This window comes from Diadema antillarum, unplaced genomic scaffold (genome assembly GCF_040938485.1).
Source record: "Diadema antillarum isolate AM-2024a unplaced genomic scaffold, OU_Dant_1.0 seq00000188_RagTag, whole genome shotgun sequence".
Lineage (NCBI taxonomy): Eukaryota > Metazoa > Echinodermata > Echinoidea > Diadematoida > Diadematidae > Diadema > Diadema antillarum.
The window spans coordinates 600,844-627,212 of NW_027271252.1; the positions used below are offsets into that span (position 1 = coordinate 600,844).

The window sequence follows — 26,369 nt, forward strand, 5'->3', positions numbered from 1 at the left end:
TGTTGAATTTTAATGCTAAAGATTTTCAATCCACAAACCTATTCAGCTGGTCAGGACTGTAGCGTTTTAATGTCCTAGTCTGATCTTTTTAAAGTCTTAAATGTACTGCTTACCATTAGGAGCAGTGATTAAAGAAAAAATGTTTGAGTTATCACATTTGATGCATACTTAGGTTAGTTGTATTACAAATCATACTACTATAAAAACATTTTGCAATGAAACCTAATCACAAAGGAGAGATTGCTATATTTCTCAATAACCATCACTGCAGACAGTTTAATCTAGAACCAATCTTATTTAAACTACAGTTCAACAACACTCAATGTTGATAATTATACTGATTAACAGGTTTTCATTGATTGTTTATCTTTCTAAGTCACATTTTAGAACTATTTTGAAGAACTAAAGCTATAGGTTTTTGTTTCATCTGCAAAATAGAATGGTAAATATACAAGATAGTCCGTAATGCCTTTAAGCCGAGTATATGATATGCATGGTGTACTTTTTGTCTACCATTTTTTTTTTTTGGAAAAAGCACGTGTAAAACATGCATAGAAACCTACCACCACGACAGCCTGCTCTGAGAAAACCGTACGTTTTTCATCAAACTAAATGGAACTGTCAGTGTTCTGTTTGGTCAGATAATTTACTTTTTCTTTAAAAAAAAATACATGTACTTGGGTACAAAGTGGAGACTCAGTTCTGAGGCGTTAGTCCGTTTTTACTTTGTGGCTTTTCCGTTTGCACAACATTCGGCAGCAAGTTGCTAACAATATGTAAGACAGGTACGACAATGCAACAGCGACTACGACGAGGAGGACGATGACATCCAGAGAATGAAGTTGAACGAAGCCCATCTCGGCCGCTCGTAGTCGAAGATGGTCGCCGCCGAACTTGACCACGTGCTCAATCCAGAAGACTGCCGTGTCCAGCGGACTGGCCAGCTGATCCCGCAGAATGGCCGAAGCTCTCATTGCGTTCTCTTTGTAACTACAAGGGAAAATATAATGACAGAACTCAATTCATGGCCGTGGCAATAGCATCTCTAAAGATCTACGTTCTTATTCATAAAACATATTATTTTTTAAGTTCATTGCTGTTGATGTTCGTATTACTTCTTTTATTTCCAAGTCATTTGGTGTTGTTCTATAGTTGCCACAATATATCACTGCCGTAGCTGTGGTTTTGAACATTGCAGACCTTTTGTATTATGGGGCCTATGGGGCCTATGGGGCCAAATAAAACTTACACACACACACACACACACACACACACAAACAGACAAACGAACGTACACGATGCTCCTCTCTCCCATATTATCTATTCCTTACCGTTCATACATCTGGACATTGGAGAGAAACCATTAGAGCCTACAAATCTATGTCAGTCCGTGAGGTCTATCACTGTTTTAGCCAGTACAAGTAAATATCACCACGAGATCTTAACATCTGATATAGCTCGTAAATGAACACCACATTGTATAGTATCATTTCATAACCAATGCGATGTAACACATCAATAATAAACATGACAGTGATAAACATAACTTAAATGTCTTGCCAATGAACTTTCAAAATGATCCTGATGCAAGTTTATAACTTTAGATGGTTTAGTCTAGAAACATTTTTAATTATAACTATTGTGCACACTTTGTATGTTTAAAAATACTTAACATTGATTTTCCTGATTCAATTATTTATATTGGTTGTTTCTATCCCCAACTCACATTTAAGAACTATTTCGAAGCATTAAAGCTGTTTTTACGTATTTAATCTGTATATGGTAAATAAGGCCTCCGCAAAAAAGAAAGAAAAGAAAACAGCTTGTCCTTTCCATTTGGTGTTATACTGTATGATGTGAATATTAACTAATTGCCTTTAGATATTATGCTTGTGTGGGTTATGCTGTTGCAGTCAGCTTGTATAGTCACCTAGTGTTTTGTAGCAGTTGATTGAGAGAATCCGTTAGCAGCTTCTCGTCTAGGTTTCCTAAGTGCAGCGAGATGCCGATCCCTTTCGCTGCTACCCGCTTGGCATTCGTGGGCTGGTCTCGCCCAAGCGGGAAAAGGAGCATCGGCACACCGAAATTGATCGCCTCGTGTACTCCGCCGCTGCCGCCATGGTAGATCAAGAGACGTACACTGGGATGTGCTGATAGAAAAACAAAACAAAACAAAAACGAACAAGAAATAAAACAAAAAAACAACCAAACAAATTAAAACAACAACAATAACAACAAACAAGCAAGCAAACAAACAAGCGACAATGTGAAATATTAAGTTACTGTTTGTCTATACATCGGTCTATAGCGAAATAAGGATAATATCAATCTTTAGTTTAGGACTCTGAACATCCCTCAAAGATGTCATCCTTGCTGCAACTGCCCTTGGTCTAACCCTACTAGCTTGCCATTTCCCTCAGTGTTTATTTCATTCATTTTATTCCATTCATCTAATTCCTAACATAAATGTAGTTGCAAATAGACATCTAATCTATAAACGTTATTTAAACATGATAAGCGTATACTATACATAGGACTGTGTGAGAAAAAATAAATGCGTGTCATCAGCAAAGCATGTAAAAGAAGGGGTCTGTGACGAATTTGGTAGGCCGTTTATAAAGAGCAGGAATGAAATTTGGCCTATAGGAGAGAACCCTGGGTACGCTACAAGAAAATGATTTCATAATTATTATAGACTTATAATAATAATTTATGTAAGCATATATACATTGCTTCCTATTATCAGTAGGTAATTTCTAAGCCACTCTATAAAAAGCCTAAAACTTACATATAAACAAAGGAAAATATCTTGGTAAATCGTGTCAAAAGCTCTCGAAAAGTCGAGAAAAACACCGAGAGTATGGAAAGCATCGTCTAATTAAGCATACGCTTTTTTATCAATGAATGACAGTACAGTGTGAGTTAGGCTATTAAAGGTGTTTCCTAAATCCAAGCTGGAAATTCGAAAGAGTATGGCAATTAGTAAGAAATCTGAGAGTTCGTTTGTCAACAAGCCTTCCCATTTTTTTTTTCTTATTCAGATTGAAGTTAAAAAGAGATACAGGGCGATGTTTTTTGATATTCTTTCAGACTCATTTTACGCCCTACGATTTTCGGATTGTCTATTTGGCGAAAATCTTTAGAACGCAATTTTGGGAATAAGTATCAGTGTTGGATTTTAAAGCTGTGTTTCTCAGTCTACACGTACTCTTTATACCAAATTTATATATATATATTATATATATATATATATATATATATATATATATATATCAAACTGCTTGGAAAGATACAGTTGCTTGGCTAAGCGTATAGTAAAAAAAGAAAATATCTTACGATAACGAATATAAGGATAAAGGAGTACATGGAAGTATTACAATTTTTGTTAGGGTACTCACAAGAGTTTCAAAAGACGAGTTTACATTTTTTAGAATATAAAGAGAAGACCAGTCAATTGACCTCAATTCCTCCCTATATGCCCAAGGGGTGTTGCAAGAAAGTTGCGATTAATTGCAACTCGACTTTCATGCAACACCTCCTTAGTCTATTAAGTCTGCTTTCATATACATAATGGCCAGATAAGTCCAATGAGACTATTCAGGTTGAGCAGTACTTGAGATGTGAAGCTCATCCTATGTCAACATTTATGAAATGTTTATCATTAAATATTGGACTTTGAAATGAAGATTGTAAGTAGTAAAAAACAATTCTGAAGTTTGCGCTTTCTTGTCCTTTGTGATTATATCGCTAAACCAGGTAGTATACATTCGAATCAAAGCTTAGATGGGGAAAATATCGTATGTAATAGGAAGGAAATTGTTTTCCTTTTTCCAGTTTATTTCATATTTTTCATGTATCAATATTACATAAAAGTGATAACACAAGTTCTTTATCTTGTCACATTGTACATTATAAATAAAAAAATTATCTATTATACACTGTACTACTAGGTGTTACACACACACACACAAAAAAAAAACATTTCCCCCTTTTGATCCTTGATCGTTCGAAAGTTATCAGATAACACTGTCATTGATAATTTATGATTAATCATTAATCATAAATTATAAATAGCGGAGTAGTGTATGTACAATTTAGTTGGAGGTGATTTGAGAATAAAAGCATAAATCAGTTTCATTACATCCATGATTAATCTTAAAGTTCATGAAGTTAGGTTCCAGATTTTGGTGAAATTTTAACGCTCTGTACAAAACTTGGACTTTACTGAGGAACCAATGATGTGTTTGTGAGTGTGTGCTTATTATAACCCTGAACAATGGACATGAATACCACCTTTTCAGAGTTCTACTGACTAGGCTTCTGGTCTCTTGCTCCAAGGCACATGAATGCTTAAGTAATGGATTACCCTGGGCACTGCTAAGTCTGAATTCATGGAAATGGGTCGAAGGCATGCACATAAACAAGTAAGCACTTGTTTCCGTGAGCTTGCACACACTACATTCCAGGATAGATAAAGACTAGCCGTGATAGAGGAATTCCTCATGAATAAATAATAAAGGTTTAAAACTCTGGCCATTGTCTGGGTGTTAATCCACACACTCCTACTCACACCGATAAACTCTTGAGCAAATTTGATGTTTTGTACAGAGGGTTGAAAATAGAGCAAAATCTGAACCCTATAACTTAGAAATTAATTTTGAATTTAATGAACCTGATTTATCCATCTTTTTGATTACCTCATACAGCATTGAACACTATTCAGCTTTTGCCCATATCAATGCCAGTGTTTTCTGATATGTACTTTTTGAACCATTAAGGAACAAAAGTGGGAATTTTTTTTTTGTAACATTACAATATTCTGACCTAATTATATTCTAAATAGATTTTGTATACATGTCAATTGTATTCATATGCTTTCCGGTGATGGTGAAAAACAGTTTGTTTTTTATTGCAGTAAAAAGACTTTTCTTTATCTTCGTAAACGTATGATTTGAGGCAAAAACTATTGTTATAAGAACAATGGATCAATGCAGACTCATGATCAAACTCATTATCGCTTGTATGTCAATGGATCATGACTATAATAATCTACATGAGAGATCACCGTCATTTCTTTTATCATGGCTACTACAACAACACTGATCAATTCAGTGCGTATTTACGTCGATGTTTGGCAATTTGTCAATCAGTTGCAATAAAAGATCACTTTACTGATAAACTTACCAAGCAGATCAGTTTTTGGAAGCCAGTCAAGAATGATCACTGTATTCTGACCTAGTTACAAGCTCTAGCTGATTGATAAACATGTGCTCGTCTACTTTCCAGTCGTGGTTCATGTTAAACAGACCGTTTGTTATTATCATAAACCTATACATGTAGGCCTACTGAATTTCATGCGGAAACTCTTTGTTAGAAAAATCTATTAATGCATGCAGAATTCGCTTAGTGTCGCCTGTATATTGAGTTCAATGGATACCAGTTGCGGATCCAGGAATTCCGTAAAGGGTAGGTGCCTTTACAAAATTAAGGGGAGGGGGATAGGGGCGGACAAGTAGCACCCGCATTTTTTCTCTTTATTTCTTTTGTTTTAACAACAAAAAAAAAAGAGGGGTGAGCGCTCGATGTCCCCCCCCCCCCCCCCGGATCCTCCACTGGTTACAGCATAATCATGATTATAACGACCTACATAAGATCCCAATACTGACAAGCTTACCAAGCAGATCAGTTTGAGGAATCCAATCAAGAATGAGAGTGTTGTTGCCTAGGTAACGAGGCTTCGGTCCAATGTATCTCCACACGACTCTCTGCGGCAGCTTGCTGAAGACCTTCGCGATAGTATCGGTCACTGTCTGGTTATCGAAAGCCGTGGTTCCGGAGCCCTGATACAAAATGAAATGACAATAAAACAATATAAAGCTTGTATGTACTGCACCCTGCTGTCCTGTGTGATAAACGGACTAACCAAACAGGTACGTAAACAAAGAAACGAAGAAACGAATAATCCCTGAGTAACCCTACATAGGGATATTGTAAACTTACTAAACAAATCTAGAATCTCTAGAGTTTATAGGAGCACTTAAAGGGAATAATGGCCACATGATATGGTATGTGCATTCAATTAATTCAGCAATGTTTGCAGAATATAAAGAACATTATAAAAAGATTTCCATATAATTCCATTCTTTTACGAAAATTACACGCCCCTCGACTTATTATTGTATTTATATCAAGAGTATCGTTAATCCCCCATGCAATAAATTCTGAAAGAGGTAAGGAAAGCTTGCTACAAACCTGTAGCACTCTTTAATTATGATAAAAAAACCTGAAAATATTGCGAATTTTCCCAATTTGGTCACTGGTTGGTTTAGTCTTCTCATCCAGGTGAAACAATTCAAAACTTTTGAACGGAGTTTGCGATTTTTCCTTAACCTTTACTGATGTGTTATATAATGATACATGTATGCATGTAGCTGCAATCATTACACACATTACCATACACATAGTATTCACCATCCATCGTTTGAATACGTGTAGTCCTAATTCTGGGCGGGAATGACTATCAAATATAAAAAGATCCCCACCCAGCCCCCCCCCCCCCCCGCCCCCCTTAAAAAAAGTATATATATATATATATATATAATTTGTTGTTGATGATTGTGCACATACAAGAGTAAATACGATGAAACCATCCTTGGAACCTTCTACGAAGTCGCGAAGCTCCGCCGGAAGGGGTTTGGGATCCATGGGCGTGGCCCCGGGTATCGGGATCCAGTTAGGAGCTGTCGGTTGCGGATATTCGAGAGCAAGTGTCCAGTGGCACAACCACAGCGCCGCCCTGTTGAGGATTTCCCATGGGCTGAGATCGGGACGAATTCCGTGCAGTGCTTGGAGCTGAGCCATAGGTCGATAAGCTAAACGGTACTCCAGCAGTGGATGGATAGTGTTCGATACTAAGAAATTCAGGAGTCGCTCGGAAAAGTCCATGCGGTCGGAGTAGGGAAGCATTAAGGAAAAGGGAACATACGAAAGAGGGATAGGTACGCCTAAATGTCCTTCGTGCCAGAAAAGGGTACGTCGGCTACCAGTGACAACAATGAAAGGAACGTCGAGATAAGCTGCAATTAGGGGATCACATGCATCCGTGACAGGTGTAGTGATCACCATATCAATGTCCTCTTTTTTTAGGCTTTCGAGAATATCCTTGTTCTTGAAGAGCTCACAGCATCCGTAGTTGTAAAGTTCAATGTGTCGGCTGAACTCCCCGCCCCACCAAAGCAGTCTGCCCAGTGACACCCTCGAAGATTTATCCAACATCTCGGAAACATTCTTAACCTCTTGGCCCGTCATGGAATGAGGGATGGTGATATTGCTCGAGTACGCTCCTGGGACAAAGCCGGAGGTTCCCTTCTTGTCTAGGAGGAGCAGTGTCACGTGGTGTCCACGATCGATCAGAGCCTTCGTGATGGGAGTCAGAGTCATGAAGTGGCTACGCATTACTCTCAGACTCGTCTTTGGTAGCAGAAACCTAGCGCCGGTCGACATGCGCATCGACATCAAGAGGATCAGCAGAAAAACTAGAGCAGTCCAGCATGGTGGAAAATGTTTGCTTCTCGGGGAGAAATTCATGCTGGGAAGAGAAGGCCTGGGTTCGTCGACGATCTTGGCTCAACGGCACACCGTGAATGTGGTGTCAAATATAGCAAGACACAAAAACAGGTCTGACGACCCAGAATGCCCCTTGCAAGAGTGACGGTGTGAAAATTTGCGATGAATTTTAACAGCAGGTCCAAGCGCACTGCAAAAGACACCATGAAACCTAAACCAAGTCTGAACCACTGGCACTACTGTTAGTCCTTTTACCCATAATGAATTACCTTTAGGGACGCTTGCAGAACACCAGTGTCACAACATAGAAACCACTTCCACTTTGATAGTACGTATTTGCATAAGGTGGGCCTCTTATAAAAAAAAAACAAAAAAAAAACAAAGAGGAAACATACTGTTCTAACAAGGATATTCTCTTCATTATATCAATAATCATGATCGACCATAGAGATTGAATACTGCAGCTAGAGTACGCGCGCGCACATTAAACAGGGACGAAACGACTCATCACCATTAGCAATGAAGTAAAACAAAGCAAAACAATGCAAAACTCGCCCAAATGTGTAACCATTGTCGTTGTTTAGTGTTACTTTTTAAACAATGATATGAAAGTTTATTTCTAATCAATCATGTTTGTTGAAAATTGTAATCTTCACCACTTTCCTTTTTAAAGAGTGTTTGAGAAATGAAACGAACAGTACCATTTGCAGATGGAACAAAAACCCAGCCTAGCTCTTCAAAATTGTTATAAAAATGTGAGTTGTGGACAGAAGCAACCAAAGGAAAAATGTTAATCAGTATAATCAATGTTTAATATCTACAAAACGTGAACAATAAGTGTACATATGGACACCTATGGATGATTCTGAACGCGGGCGTTAAGCCTCTATACTCAGATCCAGATTTGATCGTTCTTGAAGTACTTAAGCTGGGTCATGGCCAGGTGGAGTGGCGTCAAGCTTGAACTTGATGGGTTCATCATTCCAAAATTTATGTAAATCAATTTCTAAGCTGTGAGCACTGGGTGCATCTATTAAGTTATCTGTTAAACTATATTTTGGGTTTCCTGATACGCGTGTGGAACGATTTTTTTTTTTCTTGTGGTGGCATGTGATCTAAAAATATGCAACTTTTTACTATTAACAAGTCCTCTTGTGTTATCAGGCCAAAATCAGGCACTGCCTTTTGATCATATTTATAAAATAATCAGTTTTGATTTGATAAGTTATGAAATAAGTACAGTAGTCAAAATGAAATTATTTCTAGAATAACTGTCTTCAGTTATGGTTTATTGAGATAATAATAATATCTCCTCATATTTTAAGATTTATTATGTTTGTGATACAACTGACCTACACATGCATCAAATTTAAGGTGATAACTCGAAACAAAAATTTTAAATCACTGCTCCCAGTCAATGCCAATGGTTTACAATGTATAAGATGATTAGATCTGCCAGCGATTACTCTACAGTTCAGGTGAAATTAGTTAGTTGCAAACTTAGCTCCTTCGTTTGTACTTATTTATAAAATGGGTTCAAGAATGTAGCCAATTGGAAGCGCTGAAATGAGTCACGTGTGCGTGCATTAATTTCTTAGTAAATGCACGGCCGGGGCCTGACGTACGTCACAATGTTTACACTAGCAGTGCGCACTCAATCAGTTGTTACAAAAGGTGCGTCACGCGCTACTATACGCGCTGTCAATCCTGTAAACAACTTCTAGTTCGGGCTGCCACAACAGCCGGTGTAGCGGCAAACAGCGTTCCGCGGCGTTTTTTGTTCTAAAACAGTATCCGCCGGCAGTTATCGTTTCAATCGGCAGTTATCGTTCCGACATGGGCTGAAATCTGCCGCGATTAGTTACGGCAGATACTGTACAGCGGCGGATTTTGTACGTACAGGCTACTACGTTGTAATAGCGTTGCTTAACCTGCCGCGTGCACGTGATCTTCGTCAGGGACTGTCAAAAGAGTTCCGCGCTGCGCGGATTAGGTTCCAAGTGGCTACTGTATTGCTACCAATAGTTGCGCGAGCTTTACGGCAGCCATTTAGTAAGCAAAATGCTGCATGAATCGTCACGAGATGGAGTGAATTCTGCCTCCCTATGAATACACAACATGGACTTATGCCTCTCTTTGAATACGCTACAGGGACTCACGGTTGACATTTTTATAATCTGTTGACATTTTTATAATCTGCGGACATTTTTAGGCACCCTTTAGGTTTCAATAAATCTGAGACTTGCTCTTCAGCCATGTGAAATTGTCCCAAAGTTATATCAATCGAGATATCTAATGCACAATTGTGGACAGCCCCCAAATTACTATTTTTCAATAATATGTGAAGAAATTTGGAAGCTTTATGTGACTTTGCACAAACTCTCCTTGGTATTTGACTTAGAGTTTGCTCCTCACATTTTCACTGCCCAAAAATCTCCAAACGAGGAGATCTTTTCTCATGCATGGCCGCTTCCTATCTTTTATTATATTTATGCAAATGTTCAGTTAGCTAATACATAGAAATATTGATCTAAATTGCTGAATATAGTTCCCCCATATGTAAAACTTGAATTCTTCACTTTACAAGTGGCTTTCTAAATCAACATTTTGTGACCACTTTGTGTTAGGATAACACTAAGAAGAGCAGAGAAAAATCTGGGATAGCCATAAGTGTCCAATCCACACCTTTTATTTAGAATCTGTCTTTTCTTTTTCTAAAACTTCTCTTTTGATGTCGAAATTAATATTTGGCAATCTTATACACACTGAACGATTTCATCTTCATTTAATAGACAAATAGAAAAAGGTTGATGTTTCAGGGCCATCTTTTTTTCTTTAATAAAAACAGATGGGCAATTAAAAAAAAACCAGATTCAATGATAAATTGAAATCCACTACTCATTTGAGATTTGTGCAAGTCAAAGATGATTTAGAACTCATAATCTTTTCAACAGTAGGTCCATTATATATACATTGTTTGTCATACCAAGATTGTAATTAATGGAGGAAACCTTTTAGAGCATCAATTTTCAATTCAGTGGCATAGTGTACTCTAATTTCGCAAGAAGTTATAGTCTTTTCATCTGTAAGACGTGTCATCATGTAGGATAATGGCCAATGGACTTAGCTGAGTCGGAAAGGGGGGTTACCATGCACCCTATACATATAGTTTTTAAATCTACTTCATCTAGACCAATTTTGTGCGTAGATTTCAAAAATGCTATGTTAACAGGTCAAAGCGTGTCCCATAGTGGTCAACAATCCGTTTTCATGGTAACGCATGGTGAAAATGTTAGTATCTCATAAAAATACATGTAACCTTTGATGAAATTGTTCAATTATCATGGCTTTGGTCTCAAATTAAAGAAAAGGAAATTATCTATATGATAATACCAATTATGTAGGGGGTTATACTAATCTTCATATTAATTCTGAGGACAGAATTCATTTTTTTTCATATTTTTCTAGCAAAAATGCATTTTTACCATAATACTAATCTGTCTCTAAATCATACCAAAACAAATTCAATTTGTTTGAACATTCTTCAAAATTATACCAAATATGTATGTAATGAAATATGAAAATTTCGTAGATATTGCTAAAATAACAAGAAAGTTACGGCCATCCAAAGTTGACATTGACACCTGTCGAGACGTATTCGACGAAAATCGAGGCTTTTCCTGCTTGCGTAATGAATATTTATAAGATAATTTCTCGCATGGCTACGAAAAAAAAAGATACGTGCGGACCAGAGCTAGCTGCTCCACATCAACCACGGAATACCGGTCTGGAGTGTAAGTGGAGGCAGCGAAACAGCAGCAGCGAGGGGCGGAAGCAGCAAATATAGAGGTATTGTACGTGAAACTTGAAATGGAAGCAGCGAACAAGCAGGGGCGCATTGGCAGAAGCAGCGAAAAGAAGAAACCACAGTGAGAAGCAACGATATTAACGATACCTGCGCTTCAGAACAGTATCCGCCAGTGTTAGGACACGATCTGCCGGCGGATACTGTTTTAGAACAAAAAACGCCGCGGAACGCTATCTGCCGCTACACCGGCGGCCTTTCTTGTGCATAACACGTGGCGTACGTATACTCTTATACGTACGTACAGTACTTATGTGCGGGATATCCGAGTGCGACGTGCGTAAATGTTTGGGACGAACATCTTCGGACATCTTGATTTATGAGCGAGTGCTACATGTAGCTGACTGGTATTGACCCACAAAGGTACGTGAATAATGCTGTTAGTTTTCGACCCATTTTATAAAACAAATGATGCACAGGATTATTTCGTGTTGCGCCTCGTGCATGTCGCACCATTGTCAATACTCTCGAGCGCGCCGCACCTTCACTAACACACTCTATCCTGTGCATCATTTGTATATTACATTGTATTAGTCACCTGATTAGAGCCCCCCCCCCCCTTTGACTGGTGTGTAATACATCATAACATTGTATGGAATCACACAACCTCTAGAATGATTGAATGTACTAGTATCACATCACATAGGGTGTTTCCACAGAATTATCATGTTATTATCCCTGCCTTGATTTTTTTTTCTTGCTCTGACACATGAATTGTGTGTATGTGCGTGTGTGCGTTCGTGTGCGTTCGTGTTATATGTGTATGTGTGAACTGTTTCTATGTGACATGACATGTTTATTTTGCTAGAGTCACACACGGCCGGATTTCGTACCGGGTCCATAAGGAATTAAAACCGTATCAACCCGGTTCGAGACGTAGAGACCCGCATTGACCCGCATCGTAACCCGTGTCAATTCCTGATGGGTTACGGGGGCTAAGATACGGCGGTGAAAAATTTTTGGTCATGTTCAAATTTTCTCACGGATTTCATCATTGCATCCATCATTTATTATCTATTGCATGCAGTTTATGAAGCAGTATGGTATGAAAGGAAGCAGGGCAGAATGTGTGAATTAACAGGATGCGATGAAAATAATGATGGTGAAATATACAATGGTTGTAGAAATTTCTTCTGAGTTGGAACAACAAACGTTTACCAACAAAGGTAAAAAACTGTTATGTGTCATACTCTTGACTGAAGCAACGGAATCATAAATATGAATGTGTTAGACCTGCAGTACTACCTTCATATTCACGCTCATATCTTTAACACATTTGACCAAGTACTTTTTAATGAAAAAAAAGGGAAGCAAACAAAAACCAATGACCATGTCGTGAAAGAATTTCTTTAATATACTGTGTAACGCCGGATGGACAACGATGATTTCCTTTCAAGGTTTTATGACATGCAAATGCATGCTGATTTATGTTGATTCATGATACCCTCAACATCATTTTGTTTGGAAGGGTTTTTGTTCCGGGCATATCTAAGTAATCTGAAGAAAAATAGAAGAAAAATATTTAAAAATATATGGAATGTATAGATATTCGTTTCACCGCAAAAGTGATGTTGAGTATTGTATCAACACAAATCAACATGCATTTGTATGTCATAACACCTTTAAATCAAAATGATTTTGTCAACCTGGCGCCAGATTCAAGGCTTTTAATTGCCTCACGTGTCTTCCTATCGGACAAGACAGTGCTTCCAGTTTCTGGATTCGGTGAGTTGACCTATGATTTGGAGGGCGAGCGCCACTGCCCCCATCATTGCACGCATACGCACTGACTGGAGGAGGACGGGTCCTCTGTTAGGGGCCTGTTGCAGCACAATTTGTGCTGCTCGTGCAGTTCCCAATTTTTGACCTCAAATGGCGACAATTATGTTTTGTGCAGTTAAAATGAAACGTAGCTGCACAAATTGTCGTCGGTCGTTGTCTTCAAGCTGCAGAAGATAATGTTATTAAAGATGCACTACGTATTTTGTGGTTGGTGTGGTTGTTCCTTTGTTATGCTTGGGTGGGGGTGGGTACGACTGGTAAATGTGATGTGTATGTGCGTGTGCGTAAGGGAAGGGTGCATGGTATGTGTTATGTATGGTGTGTAGGTGCGTAGATCCTGTATGTTACTTGTGTATGTGTGTGCGCGCAGCTGTGTGTGTGTGTTTGGAGTATAATAATAATGTGTGGAATCTGTGTGCATGTGTAGGCCTACGGTGGTGGTTGTAGAGTGGTTTACGTGGTTTGTTTGTCTGTATACGTGTGGGTGTGTGCGTACGCGTCTCTCTGTGTGTTTGTGTTTAGATATTTGTGCGCGTGTGTGTTCGTGTGTGTTTGGTGTGTGTGTGGTGTGTATTATGAGTATCGTGGTTTTTCTGTACGGGTGTAGGTGTGCATGCTGGTTATGTAGGGGTTCACATGTCCCGTGGTGTGTATGTGTGCGTGTTAGGTGGAGTCTGTGCGTTGGTGGTGGTGGTTCTGTGTGTGTGTGTGTGTGTGTGTGTGTGTGCGCGCGCGCATGTGTGTATGTACGTACGTATGTATGTATTATGTATGTATGTGTGTGTGTGTACGTATGTATGTAGGCCTATGCATGTATGTATGTATGTATGTGTGTGTGTGTCTTGTTTGTGTGAGTTTTTTTTTTTTTTTTTTCGAGCACACCGGAGGCGAGGGGAGAGTAAAGGATCACCTGCGACGTCTGTCCGTCCATAGTCCGTCCGTCCGTTGTCTATCCGTAACGCTACCGTAAACTTGACTCTGAACCCAGGGCTTATCATGTTTGATGTGCGCGCACATTACACACTTCCTCTCAACCTTAATATGACTTTTTACATAGTTTGTTTGCATGGATGTAGCCATGTAGGCACCTAAGTTATGTGTTTGTATTCCAATCCCTATGTCAAGAATGATATTACCCCCGCCAAAAAGGGAAAAAAAATGTGCTTCCAGGGCGGGCGGCAATTTATGCCGTCAGCCCTCTGCACAAATTGTCGCCATGCCACAAATTGCGCAGGAGCGACAATTTGTGCCGCTAATACCACGCCAATGTCGCTTTATTTCCATCCAACAATGAAAGATAATGCAAAAACAATGTACCGGTGCACTACAATATACATTATGATAAATAATATTGTAAATGAACAGAGTGATTTTTGTTTAAAACTGACATATTTGTTGAGAGGGTAGTAAAAAAACAGTATAATCCCTTTTATTAGGAACTTTAGATATGATAACGGTACATTAGATAAAGACTAAGCGCACCGCGTGACAGCTGTGGACATCATAACCCTTTCGATGTTCCCTTCGCTGCCTTGAATGAAGACTTAGCGCACCGCGTTTACAACAGAACACCTGTGGACATACAGAAGACAGTGCTCTTCTTTGTGGATATAGCGGTTAGTTTCGATTCAGAAGTATATGGATATAAAAACGAGACCAAATTGGTTAAAAATTCTTTTATTATGACTAAGCTACTCATTTGGAAATGCTATCATAGCTTGATAAGCATATCAATGCCCGACAAACAAAATGACACCAAAAAGGTTTTGACACCTCAGATGGTACCAATAACCCATTTTCGGGTCTTGGCTCATGGACTATGACTCTGTCTCGTCGCGTCTACCACATCCACACGCCTTCTAATAAGTCGAACAGTCGGAAACCTACTCAAACCGACAGGGTAGATTACGGGCCCTATGCCAGCAACAGGGTCAATACGCGGCATGTAGATTGTTTTGGATTCGAATTTTCATGGCCAATACATCAGGGTACAATGCCACTCCCCCCCCCCCCCCCCCCCAAAAAAAAAATATATATATATATATATATATATATATGTAGATAAGGTAGTCCACGTGTTGGCAAGATAAAAAGATAAGTAACAAAACTGCAACAAAGTTCATGCTGTAAATTCACCAACGGTTTATTTCTTCACTGTGTTGAGAAAGGGCGGCGAGACGCTCGAAAATTTGTGTAAAGAAATAAACCGTTGGTGAATACAGCATGAATTTTGTTGCAGTTTTGTTACTTATCAGGAAGGAACTAGAAATGTCGCAATGGCGACTGGTATGCCTCCGCCATGATGCATGATTCTCCTAATAGGTCTAGATAGTACATGTGGACAATGTGTGATTACATTTTCACAAAATTGGCTAAATATTAAAATGACAAGTTTGTAACAAATGTGTGGAATGTTCACCTTTCTTGACCTAGGTTTAATTGGATGAAAAGGAGAGCATGTATTTGGGATTTAAGGACTTTAACTTGACTTTGACCCATTCATACGTTTATGCATTGAGTAATTTCCAAGGTATGGAGAAAAAGTGCAATTTCTGTATTGAGTAGTAAATTGTTACCATTTTCATCTGGCCTTTAACCCTAAAATTCATAAGATAATCACTGTCAGGCAGAACATGCATAAATATGTAGAAAGTTTGAAGATAACTTGAGTCACTTCCGAGATATGGAGGAAAAATTTAGTTCAGCACTTTCACTTGATCTTTTGACCTTTGAAGCAAAAACAAAAGAAAAAAAAAACTTTCCCGAGAATCTCTATCAGGTTATACATGCATACATCAAGTGTAAAAAATAATAATCCTGTTGGCATTGCATAAACATGAGGGAAATAGTAAAATTTTGAAGTGTTGCCCTTATCCTTTGACCCCTGACCTTTGACTCCATGAACCTTAGATTGTCTATAGATAATCACTGCCAGTCAGTACATGTATGTTTCATGAAGATACCTCGAACAATTTCCAAGGTACGGAAAAAAAGTGAAGTTTTAATATCTTTACTTGACCTTTTGACCTTTGACCTCATGACACCAAACTTTTACCAGAGAATCTTAATTGGGTAATACATGAATACACTAAGTTTCAAAAAAATATCTTCAGGCATTGCAGAGATATTATGGTGGAAACAGTGAAATTTTATGTATTTGACCTTGACCTTTTGCTCTCTTAATTTCTAGGACTTAAATTTTAAATCTTTCTTACGACTTAAAATATTTTAAGTCTTTAAGACTTATTTTAGGTGGCTTCGATTAAAAGTTGAGTGTCGAAGCTGTTCGCAATCTAAATCTAACAAGGACTTAAACTTTCAGCCAATCAGATGACTTGTAAATGACGTCATGCGCTATCTTGAACCGCCTAAAACCGGAATTGGCGCTGGCCGTCACTTTGCTTCATGCGATGCTAGATAGCGTAGTCATACACACACATTCAGTGCACAATATGTACATTGTACATGTACTATAGTACTTATACCTACCATCGACCATTTGCAAACAAACGCTATTGACTCGAACAGTTGAGTTGGTCTTGAAGGCAGAAGTCATGCAGGCCGGAGTTTTTTGAGGGTATGATCTGACGGAAGCTTGACCAAGTTGCTTAAAGGTGAGCATATTACTGTATGAATGCTTAAGAATGTGTTTGATAACTCTGGGACTCAGTAACCAAAGATAAAAGATGTTAAGATGTGCACTAACCGCCCTACATTTTTTTTGGCGAGTTTGAGCCTTGCCACTGTATTATACAGCGCTGTCCATCCCTGAAGCGCCAGTGCTAACGTTAGCTGTTCATGGCTAATGTGTCTATCCAAACATTGTAACAAGTTACATGACATGCATGTAGGCTAACGTTATACTAGTATTCCGTGGGGGCTCTATTTCGGTGAAACTGCAAGTACAAGTGTAATAATACAGGGACTCTTATAAAGCGCCCATTCTACCTAATGATTTACGATGTTGGTGTCTTGACTGAAAGGTAAAGCTATGGGCATAGGCTACTGTAGCGTAGGCCTAACTGTCGTCTAACACTGAGTAACAGTAACAAGTTAGTGTCAGTTCACCCCTTCCTACACTCTTGTAAGGTTTAATTTATCAATTTCTACGTAGAAAGGCACAGTTCTAGGCCTTATCATGCCCCACTATGCTGTGATAAAATGTAGGGCATATGCTGTTAGATGGGTTTTATTTTTAACGTTGTGTTTAGGCCACCAATAGTACGTAGACCCTATGGGCGCTACAATTGAACTGCGACCAGCCCAAACACGAAGCCCCCTGTGTGATGAGCACCCCAGGGTTTAGGGCGCCAATGTTGCAATGCCAGTGCAGTGGCGTCAAGCTCTGAACTGTAAAAACTTCTATCGCATGGGCCATATTGGCTGACATCACCAATTTCCATTGACTCCCATATTAAAATAGGGGGTCTACAATTAATAAACAGTTTCTGTTCCATTGCATGACTAGGTCTACTGAGTCTGATGTCACAATAAACAATTACCTTTGGCGTGTGCACTCAACACTCTTACTATCAAGCGTGCATCATGTCACTCATTTTACTGGAATAATCAACTTCAATGCTACTTGCACTCGGCTGCGTACATGTGTATGTAATGTGAATGTGCTACTGATTTGCATTCCATGAAAATACTTCTATTATTATTACTACCACTCAGTAGTAGGCCTGGACACCTAGGCCTTATGGTTGCCATTTCTGCACTGAATTCAAGACTCTTTCTTGAACTAGTAAGTCTGTTTATTAGTGTTATTGTTGAAGGCGTTGTATGAAACAAATAATGTATGGGATTAACTCGTGCAATGGAACAAGATTTCGCACCTGGATAAAGGTATTCTACTCCAGTTTTTCTCTTTGTAGCATAATCAATGTGGTGATCTGTGTTTGAGTAGAAGGATCTAGACTTAAAAATTCTACAGATCTACACTTCTGGCTGAGATGTATGCATTAAGCATCACATACACCAATGAGAGAATGTAGTGAAGTTTTACAATATATGAGGCCTTTTTTATTTTTTACTTTTAATATTTTTTAAGATAAAGGGAATGCAAATTACCTGTTATTTGTATAATTTGTACTCCAAGGAGTACTCTGTCAGGACTATCCCTTCTTGGTGTTTAGATATGCAAGACATCCCTGGTATTTCTAAAAATTGATTTTAACGATAACATCTGAAACAAAAATCAGAGATATCGGTCTCATTTTTTCCTCCAGCATGAAATACAACCCTCGAGACCAATAAGAAATAATTAATTACATAAAAATCTAGAAATGTGGCTATGGCGACCGTTTATACCCCCGAAGCATATTTGTTTTCTTCCTTTTTTTTTTGTCAAGCGTTTCTGTTTTTCATTTTCCACTTCCTTATCACTGATATTTCACAGTTTTTGTGTTTATTTTCAGATCAATGCGGACTTTGCCCAGTTGTACCGAGAAAAGTGCAGGAGATGGTGAACAGATGGGGGCCATTTTACGTCAATAGAATCTTGCACTTGCCAAGCGAAACCACCCTTAGTTGCAAGACATCGTAAGAAGATGTGAAGACATGGATGGAGACAGTAAGTCCTTCCGCCAATCCTCATAGATCTTGTGGCATTGATTATAATTACTGGAACAATTTCTGTCCAAAGTGTAAGAGTAAAACTTACTCATTTGTTTATGCTTCATTGCTATTACACTTTTCAGGAAAGTGAATGTGTACGAGTTTGCTCTTCATAGACTGATATTGATAATAAGTCGAAAACTGAATGTTAGGGATTGTCAGAGCTGATACAATACATCATATCTAATATGTTAAAGAGAATGGGTGAAATACGTAAAGTTGAAAAAAAAAATTGTATTGTGTTCCATTCTATAGGAATTTTGTGGAATGTCACTACTTGCAGCGATGCTTCACAGACCCAACATCCCCATGTAGAAGAAAGGGAGAGGACCTCTCATGCTCCCGAGGGATGCCCAGCAGTACCTGGTGCAGAATGACTATGTGCCTGTAAGTACAGTATATGCTTAATGTTTATAGACTTGAAATCAGTTTATGATCAAATCATTGAGCTTCCAATTTTGAGAATTATCAATACATATGCATGTTTCATTGGGCTTTTAAGTACCAGCTCATGTTTAGAGAAGAATATTTGAGCTTCGTATCTTACAAAGCAAGACTCGTGTAGAATCTGCATGTACTCAGTAACAGGTGGAATTTAAAAATCTGAATTTCTCATGTTGTCGTGAGAAATGCAAAGTTTTCTTCTCTGATATATCAGTGTTTTTGAAGCGATTCTTCTCAAACAAACTTTAGAACATTCAGCAATGAGTATTGTGTAGGGGTATCTACCGTGTTTTGACAGTTTTCTTTTAAATTCATTAAATTACGGATTAAAAATGCATGCTGACTTCTATTGATTTGTAATAATATGTACATCAAATATCTTATGAGTCTGGAACATGTAAATATCAAGTAGGCCCCACCCCGATGATGGCAAAAAGTAATCTGATTTCTGGGAATTTTTTTCAAGGCTTTGAGGTTTACCAGATGAGACAAAATGTTTTAAAATAATATGTTCCGAAATATATCAGAAATATTTACTTGTACATCACAAACTAATAGTTATGTGATGAATATGTTATTAGTACATTGTATTTAAGATCAATATGTAAAATTATATTTTAATATTTTTTCCCTCCAGAGTGCCCTCTCACTGAGAACTTAACTTCCCTCTATGTGATGCAAAGTTTATTTGATAATAATTGTAGCCTTTGTCATTTGCTCAAACGATTCAAGTGAAATTTAGTTCGAAATATCAGTAGTGCTATACATGTTTAATCTCTTTTCAGGTAGGAACCAATGTTCATGGCATTGCTGATGCAGAGACTCCAACCCCAGCCCCAAGCATCTTCTGATCTGGAGATTCTCCCACCTGAAAGCCCTAGCAAACGGGAAACGCCAAGTTGATCCGCGCGAAACGTATACATCACGAGCGAGAAGCGCGAAGTTCAGTGATGCTAAAGATGCCACCTTCAGCCAGCCCTGCTTAGTCAGATAAGGGAGTGACTAGACGTACATCCAGTATTTTTTCATCCTGGACAAGACCATACTAAATCCAGGCTGGAGATGACCGGAAGCAAGAATTTGACAGACTCTTTAAAGCCCACTGTGTCTTCATCGTCAAATATGCTTGGGTGCTTGAAGCATTCTTTGATTTTGTGGCGGCATATTCATGTACTGCTACAATCCCAAGTGAGGGCTTCGTTCTGGGCATTAGCCACGAACTTCAAGAACACGTCAGTGTATGATGCTAGTAAGATTTTCCGACATTGTGCCACAAACCCATACACACAAGAAGCATATCTGACTTGCCCTGATGTGCAGCAAAGTTTTCTTAATTTTCGGTGAATTCTTAAATCAAAGTAACACAGGTAAAATGCTGCAATGTTTCCTTTGAAGATACTATCATGCATAATGTTTGACTCATGGATATTGAGTTATGTTATGTGTGCCTCACTTTTCCATTTATATTGAGCTACAAATCCATGCACACAAGAAGCATGTCTGTCATGCCCTGGTTGTAGTAAAGTTTCCTTGTAATTTTTTTGTGTGTGCATTTTTAAATGAAAATAACACAATAAGGAAAGTTAATGGCGCAATGTTTCCTTTAGAGGTGCTATCATGTATGTGTGTGCCTCACTTTTGCATTTGCATTGCTACGTGAACATTTAAACAATATTTCAAGTTTTTATACATGTCCAGTTTCAATTTATTTATTGTTCATCTTTGGCTTGTTTTCTGTATATTATGTCTGGTTGATGATGAAAAAAAAAAAGTAATGCCAGATCCGCATTGATTTAAATTGAAAGAAGAAAGTTTAAGTTCCCCTGAACACTTTTGTAATTATTCAACGATTACCTAATTTTCATCACTCCCACAGTGTTGTTGAGCCATTGTCCATCACATTTATTGAGCGCTGATTTGTTGCTATTTTCATTATGACGTTGTGGCTAAACACTTTAATATGAAACTCTCTATTTATAAAGAAATAAACTTTGGTTTTCCAGCCAAAGTATGTGCTTGAACCCACGAGGAAGGATAGATTCAGCGCAGATGGGCACCTTAAACAAATTTAGAGCATTTGACTTGAAATTTGGCACACATGACCACTATGGTATATAGATATGGAAACAATGTGGTGAGCAATGCGTTGCCATGGTAACAGCTTTTTTTAAACCAAAAAACATACAAAAATATTGTGGATTCAGCTAACTTAGAATAGTCTTCGAGCATTTAGCTAGAAATTTGGCACAAAAGACCACTGTGGTATATAGATGTGTAAACGTATTCTTTCGTAAGTGTCGATCAATGTGTTGCCATGGTAACGGCATATTTTGAATGAAAATCATACAAAAATATTGTGGATTCAGTTAACTCCCTCACTCTTTGAGTAATTGGCTTGACATTTGGCACATGCAACAACTTTAGCATATAGATGTGCAAACTTAATCTTTCATCAATGGTGAACAATGCGTTGCCATGGTAACAGCATCTTTTCACTAAAATGCATACAAAGATATTGTGGATTCATGTAACAACCTCAGTCTTTGAGCATTTAGCTTGAAATTTGGCACACCTGACCACTATGGTACGTACATGTGCAAACTTAACCTTTCGTCATTGTTGATCATTGTGTTGCCATGGTAACAACATAGTTTGAATGAAAATCATACAAAAATATTTTGGATTCAGGTAACTCCCTCAGTCTTTGAGCATTTGGCTTGAAATTTGGCACATGCAACCATTGTAGTTCAGAAATATGCAAACTTCATATTTCATCATTGTTAAACAATGTGTTGCCATGGTAACGGTGCATTTTCAATGAAAATCATACAAACATTTCGATTCTCCTGTCTCTGTTTAGAGCATTTTGGCTTCAAATTTGGCACATGTTACCTCTACATTACCTAGATGTGCAAAAAATCTTTTGTCACTGTGGAAAATGTGTTGCCATGGTAACAGTATATTTTGCATGAAAATGATACACTAATGTGAATTCAACTAAACCCCTCACCCTTTTAGCATTTAGCTTGAAATTTGGCACATATGACGGCTATGATATAGGGCCTATAGTTGTGCAAACTTCATTTTTTTCTTGATGTCCAACATTGTGTTGCCATGGTTACACAATTTTTAGTAAAAACCATAGAAATCGTCAGTTTATTTATCTTGCTCACTCAGTTTTTGAGCACTTGATTTGAGAGGTGGAACAGTGCATTGCCATGGTAATTTTTTTCTTTATTAAAAAGTAAGAAAAAATAATCCTGGTTGAGCTAATTCCCTCAATTGTGGGTGGGGGTATATTAATCACAATGAGTGATAATTCTAGTTAAAAATTCAGATTGCATCACTTCAACATAGTGCTTTGTTACAAGATATGACATCAAAGTAATTAAGAAACTAGTGGTCCATCTCACTTGAACAGTCTCTTGAGATGGTTCCCTGTCATCAGTTGAGATGGATTCTTAAATATCAATAGATTAAGCAGGAATTTGTATATTCTTTTGTCAAACATTTTGTCTACCAAAATGCAGTATGGAAATGTACTTATGTAAATCCATTTCAGACAATCGATATTCAAGGAATTTTAGAAGTAAGTTTAGAATGTTAATTGTTATTTGAGCTTCTTAATGTTTTAAGGTGAATTTACTTCAGAGTTTACATAGATCTTGCTCCCTACTGTTGTATGTAATACAGTTTGGATTCAATTGTAAATTTTCCCTACGGAATAGTGGAAAAATTAGGGAAGTCTGGTAAGAAATAAGGAAATGTAACACGTTTTCAGAAAACATTTCTTGACTAGTCCGTATGAATATGCAAATACATGCAGGTGAAAAGTGTAAAAATATTTTGAAGGAATGACATCATCAATTCCCTCATTTGGACGTTCATAAAGACTGGACAAGATCTGTTTTCTGGAAATGTGTGAAATTGAAAAGAGGCATATCTTCCTTATTTTGTAGCTGATTTTCATAGTCTTTACACCATTCTGTGTAGGGAAATTTCTTCTCTTTTCTAATTTGATTACACTAATTTGGCCTTTACTTCCCTCTTGATTAAATTTATACTATGCATCATTCCAAAAAATCAAATAATTCTTTAAATTGCATGCATGGGACGTACAAAGCGTGTAAATCTAAATGTCAACTTAATGGAGGCTGTATTGTTTATTACACAGCATCATTTCTAAAATTTAAGTTATTAGAATTCATATATAATCTTATATTTGTTCATAGTTTCCATCTTACGACTTAACGATGCTCACCAGGGAAAGAAATACATAAAATGAAAGTGAATCGAGTTGTATGGAGTCATCTTGCAAGATTTTTAAAAAAAGTGAAAAAAAGTAATCTATTTGGCAATGAAGGTTCCAGTCGTCTAGTAACTTGTTTACAGAACACAGTGAAAGAAGCATCAGTAACATGAATGTGAAGATGTGACCATCTGAGACTATTGCAAAATATGCTCTGTTTTCATCATGTCGTATTTCATTTTTTCTGGAGCCTACATGTGTATGACAATCATCTGTATATTTTGTAACTTATCAATGTTTGTGAAAAATGCATCAGTTTGATTTTGTTAAAATAAATAGACCTTTACATGTGAAGAAAGTGCATCAATTGGCTGTCATTTTCAGTAGTCTGAGTTTAAATCCATGATGGATTTATTTGAAATAAATCCAAGGAAGGCTTAAAATAAGTCTTTCGTCGTTTAAATCCAAGCTGGATTTATTCTAAAAACAAGTCTAAGAAAGATTTAAATGTAATCTAATAAGACTTAAAAAATAAATCCTATAGACTTGAAATTTAAGTCGAACATAGACTTAAATTTTTAAATCCTAGCTAAGACTTACTTTTAAGTCCTAAGGTTTTGTCTGTATTTACAGTCCGCTAGGACTTAAAGCAATAAATCCTTAGGACTTAAAAATAAATCCTAGAAATTAAGAGAGTGACCTTTGACCTTGAGCATGTGCACCCAAAAGTTGATAGGCACAATTTCACCCCCTAATACACATACATGCCAAGTTTCATTAGGATACCTCAAAAGGTTTTTTAGTTACGCTTGCCACAAAATTCATTACGGACGGACGGAAGAACGGACGGACGGACGGAAGGACGGACGGAAGGACGGACGGACGGACAACCCGAAAACATAATGCCTCCGGCACCACTTCGTGGCGGAGGCATAAAAAGAGCAAAGTGAAGACTGCCAGCGTTAACATACACATACACACGCATAAATACTTTGATGTATTAATAGGGTTATTGATATGCATGCAGGATGATTTGTTTTCAAATGCATGTTCGGGAAATCGAAAATCAAACAAAATAGAAAGGTCGAGATTCTTGACTCAGCGTCGAAACTGGACAAGCGGCTTGATGGAAGGCTAGACGTTGGCTGTGTGAGACAATAATTCCCCCTCTTAAAAGCATTCATGCGTATATATATATATATATATATATATATATATATAGGTGAACTTTAAAAGGGGTATAATAATGAATAATCAGACAGTGATAATGATATGAGGAAAAGATGGAAAGTGCTTTAAGATTTATTGCCAAATAAGAAAGTACGTAGATGAATCAAATGTATGTATTGATGGTGAACCAACTGAAGATTTTCAATGGATTACAACAGAGTTCAGTATCATGTTCAATAATGTTAGCAAATTATGTTGTAGTAATAATGACAAGAATGATAAAACTCAGCAACGACAAAAGTATTTGAATTATATATGTCATCCGTGCACGATCTTCCTTTTCTTTTGATAAAATAAATACAGATTTTGTTCATAGAGAACTACAGAAGCTGGACTGTACAAAATTTGTTGGGTTGGATGAACTTCATCCCAAACTGAAGAAAATAAGCGCTCATCTGATAGCCTCACCCTTAGCGAATATTTTTCAATGAATCGTTAGAAACGGGATTGTTCCCCCAATCATTCAAGTTTGCTAAAGTTTTGCCTGTACCCAAAAATAAGTTTGTAAACGATATACGCAATTATCGTCCTATTTCACTCTTATCCACTGTAGCAAAAATTTTCGAAAAAGCAGTCCACTCGCAACGTCTTAGTTACTTGGATGAAGGCGAGCTGTTGACGGAACCACCAATCGGGTTTCAGACCCCAGTCACTAATTAACCACAACATGTTTAACAGAGATAAGTGATTTTTTGTCTGATAACCTTGACAAACACAATGCGGTTGGGACAGTATTTTTAGATTTAAAAAAGGTCTTTGATGTCATACCCCATGATCTGCTTTTGGTGAAATTGTCCTACTTCGGCATCAACGAAACTAAACTAAATAAACTAACTAACTAACTAACGAAAAATGAACTATATAGGGCCGTTGCTCTTTTCATCAGTGATGTTCTTAACTTAATATATATTTAGTCCTCGGACTATGAAAAGTATATCTTTATGCAGACGACACGGCAATATTTCACCCAGGACCTGGTGCTTACAAAGTACAGAAACAACTACTCTAAGCAGACACTCTCCCCCTCAGTAAATAGTTTTCTGATATTGGTATGACTGCTGATTTAGACAAAAAAAAAAAACACCCCCCCCCCCAAAAAAAAAAAAAAAAAAAAAAAACACAGACACACACAAGAAAGTCATGTTATTCAGACCTCGCCGAGGAAAACAGAGACATTCTTTTCAAATTTGTATGAATGGCAGGCCTTTGGAAACTGTCACGAGAATCAAAAACACCTTGGGGTAATCTTTGAACATACTCTTGACTGGTCTCCACATGCATGTCGATGAAGTAGTCATGAAAATTTCTCTTTCTATTGTGTGTATACGAAAAATCAAATCTTGTTTGACACAGGAAATTATGAATCAGTTTTATTTTTCTTTAATACTTCCACATATTGATTACTGTTGTGCTGTATGGGTGTCACTAACAAAGACAAATTTAAACAGATTGCACCGTTGTCAAAATAAGTATGCCCGTGTAGTATTGAGTGGGGTTATTACATGTCAGCGCAAGCTCATACTCATGCTCTCAAATGGCAGTCAATATTATTGAACAAAGAATTCAATACCATTACTGTGTTCTGGTGTACAAATTGTTACACATTTTGGCCCC

At 37.7% G+C, this 26,369-nt stretch overlaps 1 protein-coding gene and 1 long non-coding RNA gene across 2 annotated transcripts; one reads left to right on the top strand and one right to left on the bottom strand.

Moving 5' to 3' along the window:
* Positions 1 to 710: 710 nt before the first annotated feature.
* Positions 711 to 7,440, bottom strand: LOC139728635 (UDP-glucuronosyltransferase 1A9-like). The gene is made up of 4 exons (XM_071639574.1): positions 6,628 to 7,440; positions 5,675 to 5,840; positions 1,931 to 2,150; positions 711 to 990 (listed from the first exon to the last, which is right to left on the bottom strand). The coding sequence occupies exons 1-4, from the start codon at positions 7,438 to 7,440 to the stop codon at positions 711 to 713; spliced, it is 1,479 nt and encodes a 492-aa protein (XP_071495675.1).
* Positions 7,441 to 17,096: 9,656 nt separating this feature from the next.
* LOC139728639 (uncharacterized) lies at positions 17,097 to 23,231 on the top strand. Its single transcript, XR_011710820.1, has 3 exons — positions 17,097 to 18,788; positions 19,088 to 19,219; positions 20,062 to 23,231. It is a non-coding gene; the product is annotated as an uncharacterized lncRNA (long non-coding RNA).
* Positions 23,232 to 26,369: the final 3,138 nt, after the last annotated feature.

Bases quoted from the DNA above. Each gene is read 5' to 3' on its own strand.
- LOC139728635 (XM_071639574.1), bottom strand. From the start codon at position 7,440: ATGACTCTGACTCCCATCACGAAGGCTCTGATCGATCGTGGACACCAC. The intron at 5,841-6,627 runs GTATGTGCACAA...ATTTTGTATCAG, and splicing joins GTTTCATCGTATTTACTCTT to GGCTCCGGAACCACGGCTTT. The intron at 2,151-5,674 runs GTAAGCTTGTCA...TTTTTCTATCAG, and splicing joins TCCTCAAACTGATCTGCTTG to CACATCCCAGTGTACGTCTC.